The sequence below is a fragment of the Sinohyriopsis cumingii genome, chromosome 15, assembly GCF_028554795.1.
Source record: "Sinohyriopsis cumingii isolate HCF-2022 chromosome 15, ASM2855479v2, whole genome shotgun sequence".
Taxonomy (NCBI): domain Eukaryota; kingdom Metazoa; phylum Mollusca; class Bivalvia; order Unionida; family Unionidae; genus Sinohyriopsis; species Sinohyriopsis cumingii.
Genome location: NC_142975.1, coordinates 120,198,169 through 120,214,205, shown reverse-complemented (window position 1 = coordinate 120,214,205; position 16,037 = coordinate 120,198,169). Strand labels below are relative to the sequence as shown.

The 16,037-nt window shown below is 37.5% G+C and overlaps 1 protein-coding gene across 11 annotated transcripts in view; it reads left to right on the top strand.

Moving 5' to 3' along the window:
- Positions 1–8,495: 8,495 nt before the first annotated feature.
- Positions 8,496–16,037, top strand: part of LOC149782598 (piezo-type mechanosensitive ion channel component 2-like) — a 263,620-nt gene continuing 256,078 nt past the window's right edge. For all 11 annotated transcript variants that reach the window (XM_089934052.1, XM_089934060.1, XM_089934057.1 and 8 more), the window contains exons 1-2: positions 8,496–8,585; positions 9,756–9,905. In XM_089934052.1, the coding sequence (XP_089790178.1) occupies positions 9,827–9,905 (79 nt within the window). In that variant the 5' untranslated portion in view covers positions 8,496–8,585; positions 9,756–9,826. The remainder of the gene's footprint in view (positions 8,586–9,755; positions 9,906–16,037) is intronic.

The following is a 16,037-nucleotide window of genomic DNA, read 5'->3' as shown; positions in this document are numbered from 1 at the left end:
TCAACGAAAACGAACATACGTTGGTCAGTCAGTTCATGTACCTCGGCTTTACCATCACCAACAACCTCTCACTCGATGCTGAGCACAACAGCGGATCGGAAAGGCATCAACAACTCTCTCCAGGTTGTCGCAGATAGTGTGGAACAACATCATGCTGACCCTGAACACTAATATCTTCGTGTAAGCCAGTGAAACCTGCCTCCGACGCATACTCGGGATCACCTGGTGCGATCGAGTAACAAACAACGAGGTGCATGAACGTGCCAAGATTCCCAGCATGGTAACACTCCTCAGCCAACGTTGCATCAGATGACTGGGCTATGTAAGTCGGATGGATGACGGACGGATCCCCAAAGGCATTCTTTATTTCAAATTCGCCCCTGGCAAAAGGTCGATCGGACGGCCATATCTCCGCTTCAAGGATGTCTGTAAGCGCGACATGAAAGCCCTTGACATCGATGTCAACACCTGGAAAGAGCTCTCTCTAGACAGTTCAAGCTGGTGACATGCTTTAATCACTGGTCTGAAACCCGGCGAAGACAAGATATGCTTGCTAGCTGATGAAAAACGAACGCAGAGGAATAAGCAGCTCCTACTAACACCAGACGCAACCTTCAAGTTCAGCAAGTTCAGCAAGGACTGCCACTCTCCTGTTGAACTACATAGCCACAACAGATGCTGCACAACCACCAACCGGGACATCTCTCATGGGCGCACTTCCATCGTCTCTCGAGACTAACGGATGCCAACCTCCCAGTTTATGGTTATTTAGACACATTAATTCGGGGTAATTACATGAAGAGCCAATTATCTTTAGCATGATAGTTATTTTTTTCCTTGGTTCTCCATATCTCGGGCATATGTTGAATACATGCCGGAGGTCTTCATCGTCAATACATTTGGTGCATTTTGCTCCATTTCCTCAATTAGCTCGGACATATTTCCCCATACTACCTGCAAGTAGGGTTTTTCTGCTTTTATTCGGTTTATGATACGTTGATGGTGTTTGTTATTAGTTGACGGTTCTTTGATCTTGCGACTCGCTGTTTTATGTATCGAGTACAACGCGCGTCCTTTGGGGTATATATCTCACTTGGTTTGCCATTTAGAGGCGATTTTTTCGGATATCATGCTGTATAATTCTGGGACTCTGTAATCGATTAGGGCCGGTTCTGGTTCGTTGAGTTGGTTCTTTGCTGCTAAGTCGGCCCTGTCATTGCGTGGGATGTTAATATGGGACGGGACCACATGAATTGTACAATTTGGTCTTGTTTTTCATATTGTTAAGTAACAAATTTGTTTCTTTTAGAAGGTTTTCACACCCCTTTGAATTGCCAGTTTCCGGGAGTACACTAAGTGAATCGCTGCTTATCAATGTTTTCCGGAATTTCTGTTGGTATGCTATCTTCAGTGCTTCAAATATGGCCCAAAATTCATCTGTATATATTGAACAATTATCCGGGAGTCTGCTCCCTATTTCCTTATTCAATTCCGGGATAGTGAGGGCTGCAGCAGTTCTGTCTGAGTTGTTTTGATTTTGATGCGTCTGTGTATATTTTTACAAAGTCCTTATAAGAATTGTCATGTATAGTCAGGATCTTTAATCTTATTTCTAACGGTTGTTCTTCTTTGGATCCGAAAGGTAGCCCGATTGACGAACGCTCCCTTTATATTTGTCAAGCAAGGCTATGAAGGAAAACATCCCCTGATACCAAACCTTTTAAGACCCCTGGAATCACCCAAAACAAACATGGGATGCGCGGACCTAAAAGAAACACTGACATACTTTTTACCTACAAACGCTAACTACAAACAAAAACATACAGGCTATATTTTGACAAGCCACGGAAACAAATTGCTTATAGAAACACTTCTATTTATTTTGGACCTAAAGTGCTTATAGACACACTTCTGTTTTTGTTTAACTTACTAACATACAATTTGCAATTGAATTAGTATCTCTTTTCTAGAGTATTGGGTAGTCCTAAAAAGGAATGTTTTTGTGTGGACGGGGAGTTATGGCAATCGTTTATCGTCTAAGATCGCGTGCCCGTCTATCGACAGGCTTTCCCACAGGATAATGTCTGCTTCATCGGAATGAGAATGAGAACTCTTTCGTGCCTATATGCCATTCAACAAAACATGTTTCGTTCCTGTTGTTGTTGCTGTTGTCTCTGCTTCTAAAGTCTGTCCTTTTTTGTCACTCTTCTTTCTCTTTCTTGATTTCCTCTCTGAAGATCTCACCTATCAGGTCTTCGACAACTTTCAGCGTTCTGACATTCTCTATCTTTTCAGGCTTGTGTATCAGGCTTTGCCTGTCACGATGCAAATGCACGTAGGCTTCGTTTAGTTTAGCTAAACTGGAAGGCATCCTCATAGGTTGACGAGTCAACAATGGATGATCAGAATGAATGAATGAATGAATTATTAAATTAACGAGGTGTGCGCTCATTATGTGCATGTACCTCGGATTTATGACCGCACTTCGGCCTGTTAATTGTTCCTGGGTGAATGAAATCAGTGCCTCATCCCCCTGGCATTTATGTGCCCAAGAGGCGCTGTTAATTTAACATCAGGTCGTGGGTCCATATAGGTTCCTAACGGCCTGAATGGAGGGCTGGCATGCTTGGGAATGGACACAACACACTCTCATGTTTCGAAAATTAAAATATGTTTCACTTGAGCAAACAAACAAACATTTTTTAAATAAAAAACTATTTTTGACAAGGTTGACAACGTTGTAAAGTGAAGCTAGACTTCCACTGATGGAAGTCATTGGGCCATTGATGTACACTACGTTCCCTAACTAAATACAAAATATAGCCATAATGGACACAAAACCATCGATCTACTTTGTGATTGTTTCTAGAAGATTGACCATCGAAATTAAGTCACTAGATGTTCTAAAGAATATCCGAGACTGCGTTGATGAAGAAAATACACACAATATTGTCCACACACCATGGAATCTGAAATGTTAATTTCACAAAATAGAATCGTGTTGTCTGGGCATTTCTTTTCATAAAGTCGATGATGTCGTCTTCCAAAGATGGCAATCCATACGAATCAAAATACTCTCCAAAACCTTCTTTAGGAAAGTAGACGCCTACTAAGCGGGTTCCTGGGAGATGGTTGTCGTCCGTGTTGATGGCATAAGCTTAATGGTCTTGAGGTTTGCGATGAGGAAGTTCATCTTTAGCACACACGACAGGATTCCAAGAAGAAGTGTACGAACTGTGATTCAAAAGGTAATACAATTGACAGGTATACATTTTTGTGTTGTTGTTTCTCTTTATTGTTTTTGTTTCACAGGTAATGATTAGTCATCAATTCAATCCGAACATTTTGTTTTAAAATCTCTGACAAGTAACCGTTTCTTCGCTTCGTCTCCGCACTTTGAGCCAAGAGATGTGATGGATATAAAGAACCATCATTGGAGGAGAGGATTGTTCACGCAAGTTTTTATACCACTGATGAAACATGGCTTCCTCGGAGATGAGACTACAAGCTTCGTCCAGATACTCGTCCAATCTTTCTTCTTGACTCAGCATCAGACATTTATCGTGTTGAATTTGACTAGGATGATCGTTTTGAAATCCATATCAATCTTTCTTGATCAATTCCATAACAGTTTCTGACAGGTATTTGGCAAAACAGGAGACTAAATGTTGTTTTGTCTGGCCATTTGGACTTCATCACTATGACTTCTTCGTCTTTGTTTTGGGGTTTTGCTTTCACGGTATCATTCCATTCTATTTCCAAAGAGTCTCCACTATTCAAAAAGGGATAACAGTTTTCCATTGCTTCTAATAGTCTAGAAGGCTTCTCTCAAACTGTTGATTTATATGGTATTGTCGAATTCGGCATACAAGATAATGTTCACCGTTACATCATGCTCTCCGTTTGCAATCTGAATTTCCACATGAATCTGACCGGATTTTATAGGGTGGAAATGTCCCTCGTCGCTACCATGGTCTGGAGTGAAATCAAAAGCTCACAAAGCGTAGCCTCCTCCATAATCGTCATACATAATACCGTGTCTGGTATTGGTCCCTAGCTGTCCCGTGGCTTCGTACAGGAACAAGTACGACCTCAAGTAATTCTTCTGGGTGAAGTTAGGTTCGAAGAGTCTGGTACACAAGGTCTTGCCATCGTGACTGTCTTCGATTTTGGACACGCCTAAGTGTTGAATGTAAAAGGATTATTTTGCGGGCTCCGTTGAAGTCTTCGTTTTCGACGATGCCAGTGATTGAAGGTTTGGGTAACTGTTCTTGGAACAGATGATCTTAGATCTTGGATCGCTGACCATTGGGAATGGTGAAAGTTTTCACTTTCAGGAGTCGTATTGGATGCTTGGCAGTAGTTCTGCTCAAAGTGTGACTGATGTTGTTTCCCACTTTAGGTAACACTTCCACGCGTCGCACGTAGAGTCTGGCTTCTTGGACGACAGTTTTGTAAAGAGTATCATTTACAGCTATCAAATGGAAAGCGTCACTGCTGAAATTCGGTCTCAGTCGAACATCAACCCCTTTCAGCAAATACTTCTCTTGCAACCACATGTCCAAATACAAAAGATCCATCAGTTCTAAACTTGCTTTGATTTTCTCTTTACGGTCTTTAAACTCCACATTGTTGTCATCTAGGACAATGAACTTGCTTGAGCTGAACAAGGAATGCATAAAATTGCTGACGGGAGCTACTTTATCATTGTCGCATATGCTAGTGTTGGGATCTTCGATCACTTTCACTTTCAAGTACAGGTAACTGCTATTCAGATCGATGTAATCTTCGGGATGTCCTTTGATTTCAGACTCGATTGGAGCTGATTCCGTCAAAGAGGAAATGGGATGAAATTCGACCAATTGGGATTCTTGCATCGTCGTCAAGGTGGGTGGCATGGCAAACAGTTCCAGTTCCGACTTGGAACAGGCGCAAGACTCTCGGTGCATCATTGTCGTTCTTTCTTTTTCTCTCTGTGATTTTTTTAATAATCAAAAACGTCTAAGTCTCGGACGGTTCTTCTTTTCTTAGTCTTTCCAGCTTTATTGGTGTGAAGGTCTCTGAAGGGGTGATTTCGTCGTCTCTTTCTGCCTTGTACTTGCTGTGGCGTCAGGAAAGCAGGAATGCATAACTCGGCAGTGTCCAGGCCATTTATAGGTGTTTCTCGTCAGCCCAACTTGTCTTTGCCCGTTTGAAGCAAGACATTTTTGCCTGCTCTCAAGAAAGCTTTTATGGTTTTTTGTTTGTCGATGAAGACATTTTGGGGAAATTCTTTACCGTGTGTCAGTGAAGCACCTTTCAAGGCGTGCAATCCTCGTGTCACCATCGGTTTCAAAACAGGAAACACCGAACGAAAGGCCGATTTCAACATATCTCCTAAACCATGTCCTCGCTGTCGAGCGACGCCTCGGTACACTGGATACATGACTTAGGAGTCGTAAGAGCAGTGCTGTCCAATGGCCCGCCAGAGCTCGAACAGCTATATAGTCGTTGCTTTTCAGTTTTCTGCTGCGGCCCTCGGCTCCAAGAAAAACAGTTTTCAGTGGCCCATGGTGTCAAAAAGGTTGGACAGCACTGTGTTAGAGAATCTTTTTCGAAAATGTAGTTTCACCGTGACTTTCCCTTTGGTGAATGTAATATTTTGTCCCAGATCTCCTTTTATAGCTATGTTGACAGTGCCACAATATGACTTACTGACGGGTAAGTATTGAAGATGTACAAATTCGCGGTGAACGTGATAGGCGTTTCCCTCTTCCTCGGCAGCGTTCGTGGCAGAATCCACTTTGAAAGGAATGGCACGCAGTAGCGGTACGGAGTTGTGTCCCACCACGTTGTACTCCACCGCACCCGAATACACAAAAATCAAAGTTAGTCCTTGGTTCATTTCTACCGGGCTTCTAAACAACGCCGCAAAACTCAAGTTGTCGTAGATGATTGGTAATTTGCCTTTTTTTCACCATATTCATCCTTAACTAAGTGTCCCAACACAAAATGTCAAAGAATTCAGAACAAAATAAAATGGACAGCATTTTGCTCTCAGAAAATTTGATCAGTAGGCGTCGAGAAACTGTATAGTACTTGATGGTGACACTTTCTCCTCTTTTCTCCAATGATTTAAAAAACACGGCATTGGACTTTGTAGTAACCTTGTTCACCAAATATTGAAATCTAAAATAATAACCTGGAGGATTTGGGTTCTCTTTTATTACAGAGTTATTTGCAATTGGGAAATTTTGTAAATCGTTGTCATGAACTTCGACCTCAATAGTGTTTTGATTTTCGACAATGTTTTTGATTTGTGTAGGGTGAATGATTTCTACCAAAGCAACTTCCCAATGGACTTCGTGATCCAATTGGATGGCTTCAGGTAATTTGGTCGTGTAACAACACAAAGTATTGTTGGGAAACATATCCATGGAACTGTCACTGGGTAACGTTAAATAATATTGGTTGTTATTGTTCATAATCCCAGGGTTATGCTGCTGTCCGAAGGGTCACTCAAAGTCAGAGAGGTGTCTAAAAGAGTATTCTGTGGTGGTTGTTGTTGTTGGGGTGGTGACTGATGTTGGGCACAAGGTTCCCGTTGTTCCCGTTCAGGAGTATTTCAGGGAAGAATTGGGAAGACGGTAACCGATGCAATTGGTCAGTAAAATGGTCCACAATTGTTTGTGTCCTTGTTGCAAACTCACATTGACAATGGCAGCACAGATGACACAATACACCACAAAGATTTGACAGAAAAAGGCTATTTGCGTTTTAGGCACACGTTCTCCACACCACACGCACAAGGGTTGCTTTTGTAGATCTTGCAGAGAGGAACTCGGTGAAGGAGTGGTCACTGCGGTCGTAGCAGTAGCTGGAGCTGTGTGGAAGGGCATGATGGGATGGATCGTAGTAAATAATTTTTTCCCAAAAAATATTAAGTCAAAATTATAAAACAACAACAAAATACAATTCAGCAAATAATTTTCCCCCCAAAAATTTAAAGTCAAAATTAAAAAGAAAACAACATCAAAATAACTTTTATACAATATTGTGAATTAAATCCAAATAGTCCTAAAAGTTCTATCACAAGTCCATAATAAGTATTCCGAATGAATTCCAGTGTCGTTCCGAATTAATTCCAATCTTGAATACGCTGATGTACCAATAGCCTGGACTGTTTTTGATGTGCTAACAGTCTTGAAGTATCACAACGATATCATGCAACATGTCTCTGAATGAACTGACTCCTACCCTCAAATATGGACAAAATTCAATCACACAATACAAATTAAATATACATAGCAAGGTCCTTATTTCTTGTTATTGAAATCATCTTAATGAATTAAACTATGCTTTCTGTGTAAATATGTGTTAGTGGTTAGAGGGTCCGCCTCGGATGCCATTGGTCGCAGGTTCGATCCCTGATTCAAGAAAATGACAATTTACGCGCGGATTTACGCGCAGGCCCCACTTGAGCACGGCATTTAGAAATAAACATTAAAATAAGTTTGATATGATATTGAACTTAACATGTTCTTCCATCTCTTTCAAACTACTTTCTCTCTATAGATATATAGATTTTTTTTTTAAATTACTAACGCGCGGGGCCCCTGTGAGCTTGTGACCCGATTGGGCCAAATCGGTCCAATAGGCCTAAAGCCGGCCTTGGTAAAGCAAACGTATATACTACAAAATACATGTCTGATTCGGACCATGTGAAAATTTATAATATATATAAATAAAAAAAAAAACAATTGAGCAGACATACTTTATTTATTTTTGTAGTTATAACTCTTTTCGCAAACATAGTAAGAGAATAAAAAAACATGGTTTTAAGCTTTTATATTTACATCATCTAGTTATTAGCAAATGTTAAGCCTAAATCATATCAAAATAGATATGAGCTATCGCATTAAAATTTTAAAAAATGATATAAAATTTCTAATGTTTCAATAAAGACAATACAATTAAAACTTTTCATAAATCAGGCCAGTACTGCATATAAATTAACCCAACGTATTTATTGATTGCTCGTGCATATCGTGCTTTGTTCGCAATATAGTTAACAAAAATACGTGTAAAGAGTTATTGAAGAGTAAAAGACACCATAACGTACTTAGCTGTTATGATAAAAAATGTTATCATTGAATTGTCTTTCGAGTAAAATCTACATCCAGTAAATCAGTAAACCAGCTTATTTTTCATTTGAACTTTTCAAGCATTTGAAACTTAAAGCACATACTAAATCCATTAAATATTGATCTATAGGTAAATTGAAAGCAAGGATACGACACCGACTGTTTTGAGAAAATGAAGTTTGGATATCATAAATTTCACGAAAATAGTACCATGATTTCGAATCTAGAACTAAATAAAGCAAAAACTGATTTTCTAATAATATCATAAACAACATCCTAACCAGTGACACGAATCTCTTTTGCTGACTGGATATTACATCCGTAGATAAAATAATTAGGGATAAAAATAATGTTCACACCGAATGTACAACTAGTCATTTCATTGGTGAAACTCGACGTATGCTGACAAACGCATAATACTTTCGGCACTTGTAGAAACTTTGCAGATACTTTTGTCATCAGGTGAGTCTTAAGTCATGTTATAGAAAATGTGTTTATTTATGTTTGCATAACATGTTTGTAATTAGTTAATATTCTGTCATTGAATGTTAACCGAATTAGGTGTGATTTCCTCTGAATGTGCTGTTTAGTATATTGTCAATATCGCATGGATGCAGATGCACGCAATTTTTTTTGGGCGCAGAATGAACGATCTCGAAGTCTAGTGGCAGATGACCAGAATTTAATTATGTTACTTTTTCTGTCATGGGGATATTTATTGCGCGTTTTTCATTCATTTAAATTTACCAAATAATACATTTGAATAATTTACTAATGCAAATGTTGAGGGTAGTAGAGTTTTCTTTTTAATCTCTCTGACATTACTGGTGGCGCGACTTGCCGAGCGTAGGGCTTCAGGCGTGTCGAAACAGTAGCTGAGTCAGCCGTGAAGTAAACACTCTCAAGACTCGATTATATAATAATAATAATAATAATAATAATAATAATAATAATAATAAAATAATAATAAAATAATAATAATAATTATTATTATTATTATTAGTAGCAGTAGTAGTAATGGTGGTGGTAGTGCTAGTAGTAATATCGTACAACTGTAAAGAACCGCAAAACAATTATGTATTACAAACATAGAGTAAAGATCAAAATCTTTAAAATACACTTTTTATTACAAAGTAGGGGTGGGGAGAAAATAATTATGACGTAGATTTTTATGCAAAGTGAGGCACTGTTGTCACTCTTGCAGAATTGTAATGAAAATAGCATATTTTACTAATTTCTCAGGATAAAAAGATGTGTGGTTGCTATTCACCACCGTGACTCCCCAGGAAATCATATTGCAAATATATATATTCAGACAAGATGCAACTATCTTATGCCAGTCTGTGTTGTATTTGTTTGTTTTTTTTGAAAAATTGTGTACATAGAATCTGAAAAACCTTTGTTCATGTTCACGTCTACATTTTTTTAATTGGGTGGAAATGATTCACTGATGCCATGCATTGATAACTTTGCAATTTCAATACATACTTTTAATCTTCAGTAGCCATGAATAATTATTAGTTGCTTGCAGATCTATTCTTTGCCTTAAATTAATAATGATATTCAAGACATGGCATATATCATTTCGTCCTTAGTTTTTACTGTTTAATTTGTCTGTATCTCATATTACAGATGGCAGGAAGCTTAATGGTTGTATGACATCCAGAGGAGATTTCATATATACTTCAGCTTGAGGCTTCAAAATGACTGTAAGAAGCAAGGTTGCACGATTTGTCTGCTACCTTCTGTTCCGACTGCTATTACCACTTGTTCTCTTGGCAGGTAAGTTAGAACTGATGATTAATTATCTATGGTTTTCAGGTGATTTTTTAAAAAGTTGTTCTTCATGCACTAAGTTATTTACCTAGGTGATCTTATTTATTTTGCTAACAAGTATAAAGTCCTTGCATTAAGCACAAAGCGTTAGAAAATATAATATAACTTGGTTACATTTTAAGTACGATGGGTCACAAACCACTGTAATTTTTAGCTCATTGGACCATAAGCAGGGCAAACTAGAGTATTTATATAAGTGTTACTCTGGACAGTAATCTCACATTGCACCAACATGTCATGAACATATGTAAGGCTGCATATCTTGAACTGAGACGGATCAGCGCATGATCAGAGTACACCTACCCACTGCTCTGTACCCTACACTGGCTATCCATTCGATCCAGAATTAAACACAAAATTTGTTCTCTGTACTACGTTTCACTGTCTGACTCTAGTCCAACATACCTATCCGACCTCACCCATGTGTACACACCAGCAAGATACTTATGCTCCTCTTCTGACAATCGTATACTCATTATTAACACTATGAAAACAAAGTCATGGACAGTGTTCTTTTGCATACCAGGGCCCAGCAACGTGGAATGAATCGCCCACTGAACTTAAACACAAAGACACAGTGATCCCATTCAAGAGTGCTCTCAAAACTCACTTATTTCGACTGCAAGAACAAACTTAAAGACCTAATGCCTCCTACCTTAAATATTCTCAGCATGTATGTTTTCTAATTTCATGGTGATTGTTTTTGTAATCATATCATTATATATTTTTTCAGATCACTGTCTGTGTTGTTTGTTCTATTGATTACTCCTAATAAACTACATTGACCCAGATCTGCTGGTGCGTTATATACGAGTCTTTGCATCTTGCATAAGGGCTTGACTAACAATCATCTCATTCATAGATATTATACGTTATTGATATTCATGACCATTTCACTAATTTGGCATCCCTGCTGGATTAATCAATAAAGTCCATGTTTTACAACCAGCATTCATTAGTCCAGTTGATTAAGTTCAGTACTTCAGCTGGACAGTCATTTATTCCAAACATGAGCAGGGCATAGTTAAGGGAAGTTTTATGGATGTGACAGGTACGACAATGGGTATCTTTTAAAATAAACCACATCAATATTGTTGCTGTTGTGAGTCTAACACCATTTTTCAGCACATGATAGGCCATACATACAAAACTGAGAAAATGCCATTAAATATAATTACATGTATTTGAAAGAAAAAAAAACAACATATTGATTGGAATGGGGGGGGTATGCAATTTTTCTGGTTTAATTTTCCAAGAAATGTGCCAGTTTTTCATAAAAGGCCTTTATAATGGGTTTGATTTGCATGACTGACTGCTGTTTAGAAATGGCAATGCTCTTGTTAGGATGCCAATTTTGTACTTTATTTAACCAGTGTATTTACCCATGTGTGAAAAAATCTAACAGCACATTATGTACCTCATTCTATATTAACTCTTATGTGACTATATGAGGCATACCCAACTATGAAGAAAGTAGACCCAAATGTAACATTACATAATACACTAGGCTGCTGTATTTGGTCTGTCTGGTGCATACCCAGCTGTGAGCAGTGTAGATCAATATCTGACATCACATAATGCACTGGCATTCTGTATTTACTGGTGTATGAAGTACCCAGCCTGAGCAGTGTAGACCAATATCTGACATCACATAATGTACTGGCATTCTGTATTTACTGGTGTATGACATACCCAGCTGTGAGCAGTGTAGACCAATATCTGACATCACATAATGCACTGGCATTCTGTATTTACTGGTGTATGACATACCCAGCTGTAAGCAGTGTAGACCAATATTGACATCACATAATGCACTGGCATTCTGTATTTACTGGGTTATGACATACCCAGCTGTGAGCAGTAGACCAATATCTGACATATAATGCACTGGCATTTACAGGTTCATGTTGATTGATTATTTTATTTTGATTTAAAATTGTATGCTCACAACAGCATTAGTGCTTTACAGTTTTTGTGTTGTCTTAATCACAAAAACTCTTAACTCACAGCAGCAGATTTGGTTCTTTACTTTTGCCGTTGCATAACATTGCTAGAGAGTTTACTAATAAAAATTACCCCAGGATGGAAAATCTTGCTAAAAATGGACAAAGGCTGACTTTCAGTTCATGCTAATATTTTTGAATAAGATTTAGAGTCAAAAACATTTATGACAAAGAGGCCAGATATAGGTCTTCTCATATACAGATATGGATTAATATCATTTTCATAAACTTATTTTTGGGAAAAGAAATTGCAGACTCGTAGCAGTATATATGAGTGAATGCTTTTTGCAGTTTAGTTTGTGTTATGTACATGCAACTACTATATAATATTCATGACTTTTGATAATTTTTTTCTCAAAACATTAAGAGGTGGTAATCAGTTTTGCATTTTTCTGATCAACTGGATGTTGAACTTTACTCTGGGTTTGAACTGGTCTGTAGGGTAGGTAATACAAATTTCATTAAATGTCATGATCATTAGATTGGTCTCAAAGGAATGACAATAGAAGGGTCATGCTTGTATGAAGTGATGATCATAGAAAAATGCACATAAAGGGTGGAAAATGTCAAAAATTCAGTGAATAATGCATTTGAACTCTGTGAAATTTGTGGTAGAGTAGAGAGAATAATATTTGTTGTTTGCATCATTTATAATGATATTTGGTAAAAAAGAAACAAAAAAATTAGCTACCATATACGTTGGGACACCATAAATAGATTTTGAAAGTAATTTTTTGTGCACTGTATGTTCTGGGACACAGCATTTTTTTAGTCATATGTTGCGAGACACATTTTAAATCATTTGAAAATTGGATGTTGGAAAATGCTTTCCAACTGAAATTTTATTTAAAAAATATAAAACTGTATTTGAGATAAAATTCTTTAATCCACTGCAGCAGCATCTCATCAACACAGCCCTTCTGCACACATAAGATCCATTCTTTTGGTTCATGAATTTTTCTTTTTGTTGCTTTTTCTTACCATGACAAATTGTTCGAGGCGACACATCATCTGAAGCGGAAACTGCAAGGACTAAAGTCAGAAATTTTTTCCGAATCTGCACCATTTTTGCTAATTTTCACACTTTTGATCCCCATCTTATCTTCAGTCTGTCCAGGAATACGATCAAAGTACACTAGAATTTCATCCATGTTAATGATCATATTGTTGGCAAAATCATGTGCTTCTCCTGGCTTTCACGAATTCATCACATGATTTTATTTTCTCCAAATATTCTGGATAACGATGGGTCATCAATGTCCGTGCATGAAGCACTTTAAATTTGTTCCATTGTTTCAATTTATTTTCAAAATTCCCTTGAATACTGGTGAAAAGGAACCAAAGTTAGCTTCCATATCTCGGTCGTCTTTATATATATTCTTCAAACAAAAAATCAGCACACTTAAAAAGAAACCAAAGTCGGCTTCCGAAGTCAGCCTGCTTTGCAATAAAATAACTTTTGTATTGATATCCTTTTAAAAAAAAAGAAAAACTGGCTTCAAAGTTAAAAGTCAGCTTCCGAGGTTGCTTGCTTTGTGATAAAAAATATCCTTTGTCTTTGATGTCCTATCTGTAAGTTCAAACAGTGAATTTACTGCTAGGTGCTAGTTGTGTTTATTCACCACCAAGGCTTCTATGTGCTTCTCTTCTGTAGTTATAATTAATACAAATGGGTTCATAGCATATATAGCAGTGACTTGCTTCAATGAAACTTGTGTAACCCTTGCTAGTGAAAAGATTGTCATGATGGATTCAAGTAAATGTATTTTCAAATAATGATTTTTATTTGCGAGATACTTTGTGGATGGCTTGTACTCGTTATAAGGATGAACCCCATTGATTTTATGATCAAAAGCTTAAAGGTCAAGGTTACTGTGACTGAAAGAAGAAAAAGTGCTTATCACAACAATTCTAGTTCTGCATTATCTACAGGTACTAAACTTTGTTGAATGCTTGCACTTGGGGTAAGAAAGAACCAAGGGTCCAAAGGTGAAGGATACTACCTGGAAGAAGAAGAAAAAAGTTTTGAACAATGACTTGTGCTTTCCATCATATACAGTTACTTGGTGGTTAGCAAGAACGAAGCATATTGATATAAAAACGGGTTTCACAATTCTGCATTGCTGACCAGGACCAAACTTTGTAGACCTCTTAGTGACTGGAATAGGAAAAATGGTTTTGACACAATAACATTAGTTCTACATCACAGAGGCTGAGACCTGGATCACACTTTGTTGATAGCTTAAATCCATCCACAGAATTTGCCCAGGTCTGAGATGTGGAACTAATGTCATAGTATGAAAACCATTTTTTTCTTCTTTTTCCTTCATTGTGATTTTGACTTTTGACCCTTTTGACTACCAAATTAATAGGCTTTTTCTTACCCAAGATGTCAGCCTTGCAATAAGAGTAAGGAAGAAGCCTATTGATTTTGGTATCAAAAGTCACTGTGATTGAGTAGGAAACATATTTTGAAAGCTATTTCTGAATAGACTCGAAAACACCAAATCCCCGGTCATCTTTCAATAACATACTGCCTAGTGGTGTTAGAAACATCGATTTTCGTTGGCTATTTGACTCGTGCATGAACAGAAGGGTAAAAGTGGGATTTTTTTTTTTTTTTTTGCTAAACGGAGCCATTATTTTTGTATGGAGACCACTCTTTATTCCAAATGCCCATCTTATCCTACTTTTTGCAAAGGCTCATCTGTCTCTTTGCAGTTCAAACTGGTTTGCCTTAGATCTGAGACCAAAAATCTAAAATACAGACACAAAATCAAATTCCAACCACGGGCAAATTTTGGGTAAAAAAAAGTCGGGTCCAAAAAATGAGGTTTTTCTATCTGTATTTTGTAGTGCAACTAGATATTCCAGATTATTTGGTATCATTGTAGAGTTACATCTGTCTACCTTTCTATAATACCACCCACTTTAGTGTATCATGCATGACCATGACGCTACAGAGCTTGGCAGTAGGCTACTACCTCCTGCCTCGTAAAGTTGTCGCTAGGGGTTAATGTGTTAATATGGTACATGTATTGATAAATCTTGTGTATAATGGTCTTCTCTAAAATCTACACAATTTGGACTGTTTAAATGCTTTGTCAATAGCAGCTTTCTCTGGGATGTATACATTTTGACTGTTTAAGTAGGTGGCTTTCTCTGGGATGTGTATAATTGGACTGTTGAAGTCGGTGTTTTTTTGTAATTACTTTTTCAGGATGTACAAAATTGGACTGTTTAAGAGGTTGGACTTTGTATCATTCTTTTCTGGATTTACTTATTTGGACTGTTTAAATAGGTGGTCTCTGGGATCTGCAAAATCAGACTAAGTAGATTGCCTTATAATGGCTTTCTCTGGATGTACAAAAGTGGACTGTTTAAGTAGGTGTCCCTTGTAATGACTTTCTTTGAATGTATAAAATTTGACTATATATGGCCTATGTAATCGCCTTCTCAGGCTGTATACAATTGGAATGTTTAAGTGGCCATTACAAACAGAAAATATTAAAGCATTAGGTGATTCTGTTAAAGGGATTGAGTGAGTGAACATTTCTGGCTGTCAAGTGAATTTTCCAATCTCTGAATTAGGAATTACCCATTTTTTCTCTTTAATGAAAGTAATATCTCTTGGGAATATATGTTACTGACTTTATTCATTGAAAGTCTATAGTTTCTATTTGAAGTTTGCTTTCCAAGCTGTTACATTACTATTTTGCTCTCATTAGTCAGTATTAATAAGTGCTTCCCAGAGGGAGAGCTGACCAGTCTTTGTACTTAACGAATGGTTTCAAAACTGTCACAAAACAAATTCTAGATAAAAGCCTTTTACACATTTTAATATAGGTTGTTAACATTTTGTCCACATTTATATTTCTGTAGCAGCTGATTGATTAAAAGCTGTTCTGAGTGAGCAAACTAGAGGCAAATCTTTGTTAGGATTTTCATCTGCTAAAGTGGCTGGTAAAAGAGGTATTTAGAACACAATAAAAAGCATAATTATAACAAGATGACAAAAAGTTCATAGTTCTTATTTTTGTTTCCTTCCTTGCCTGGCTCAGGACTGAATCTTTGT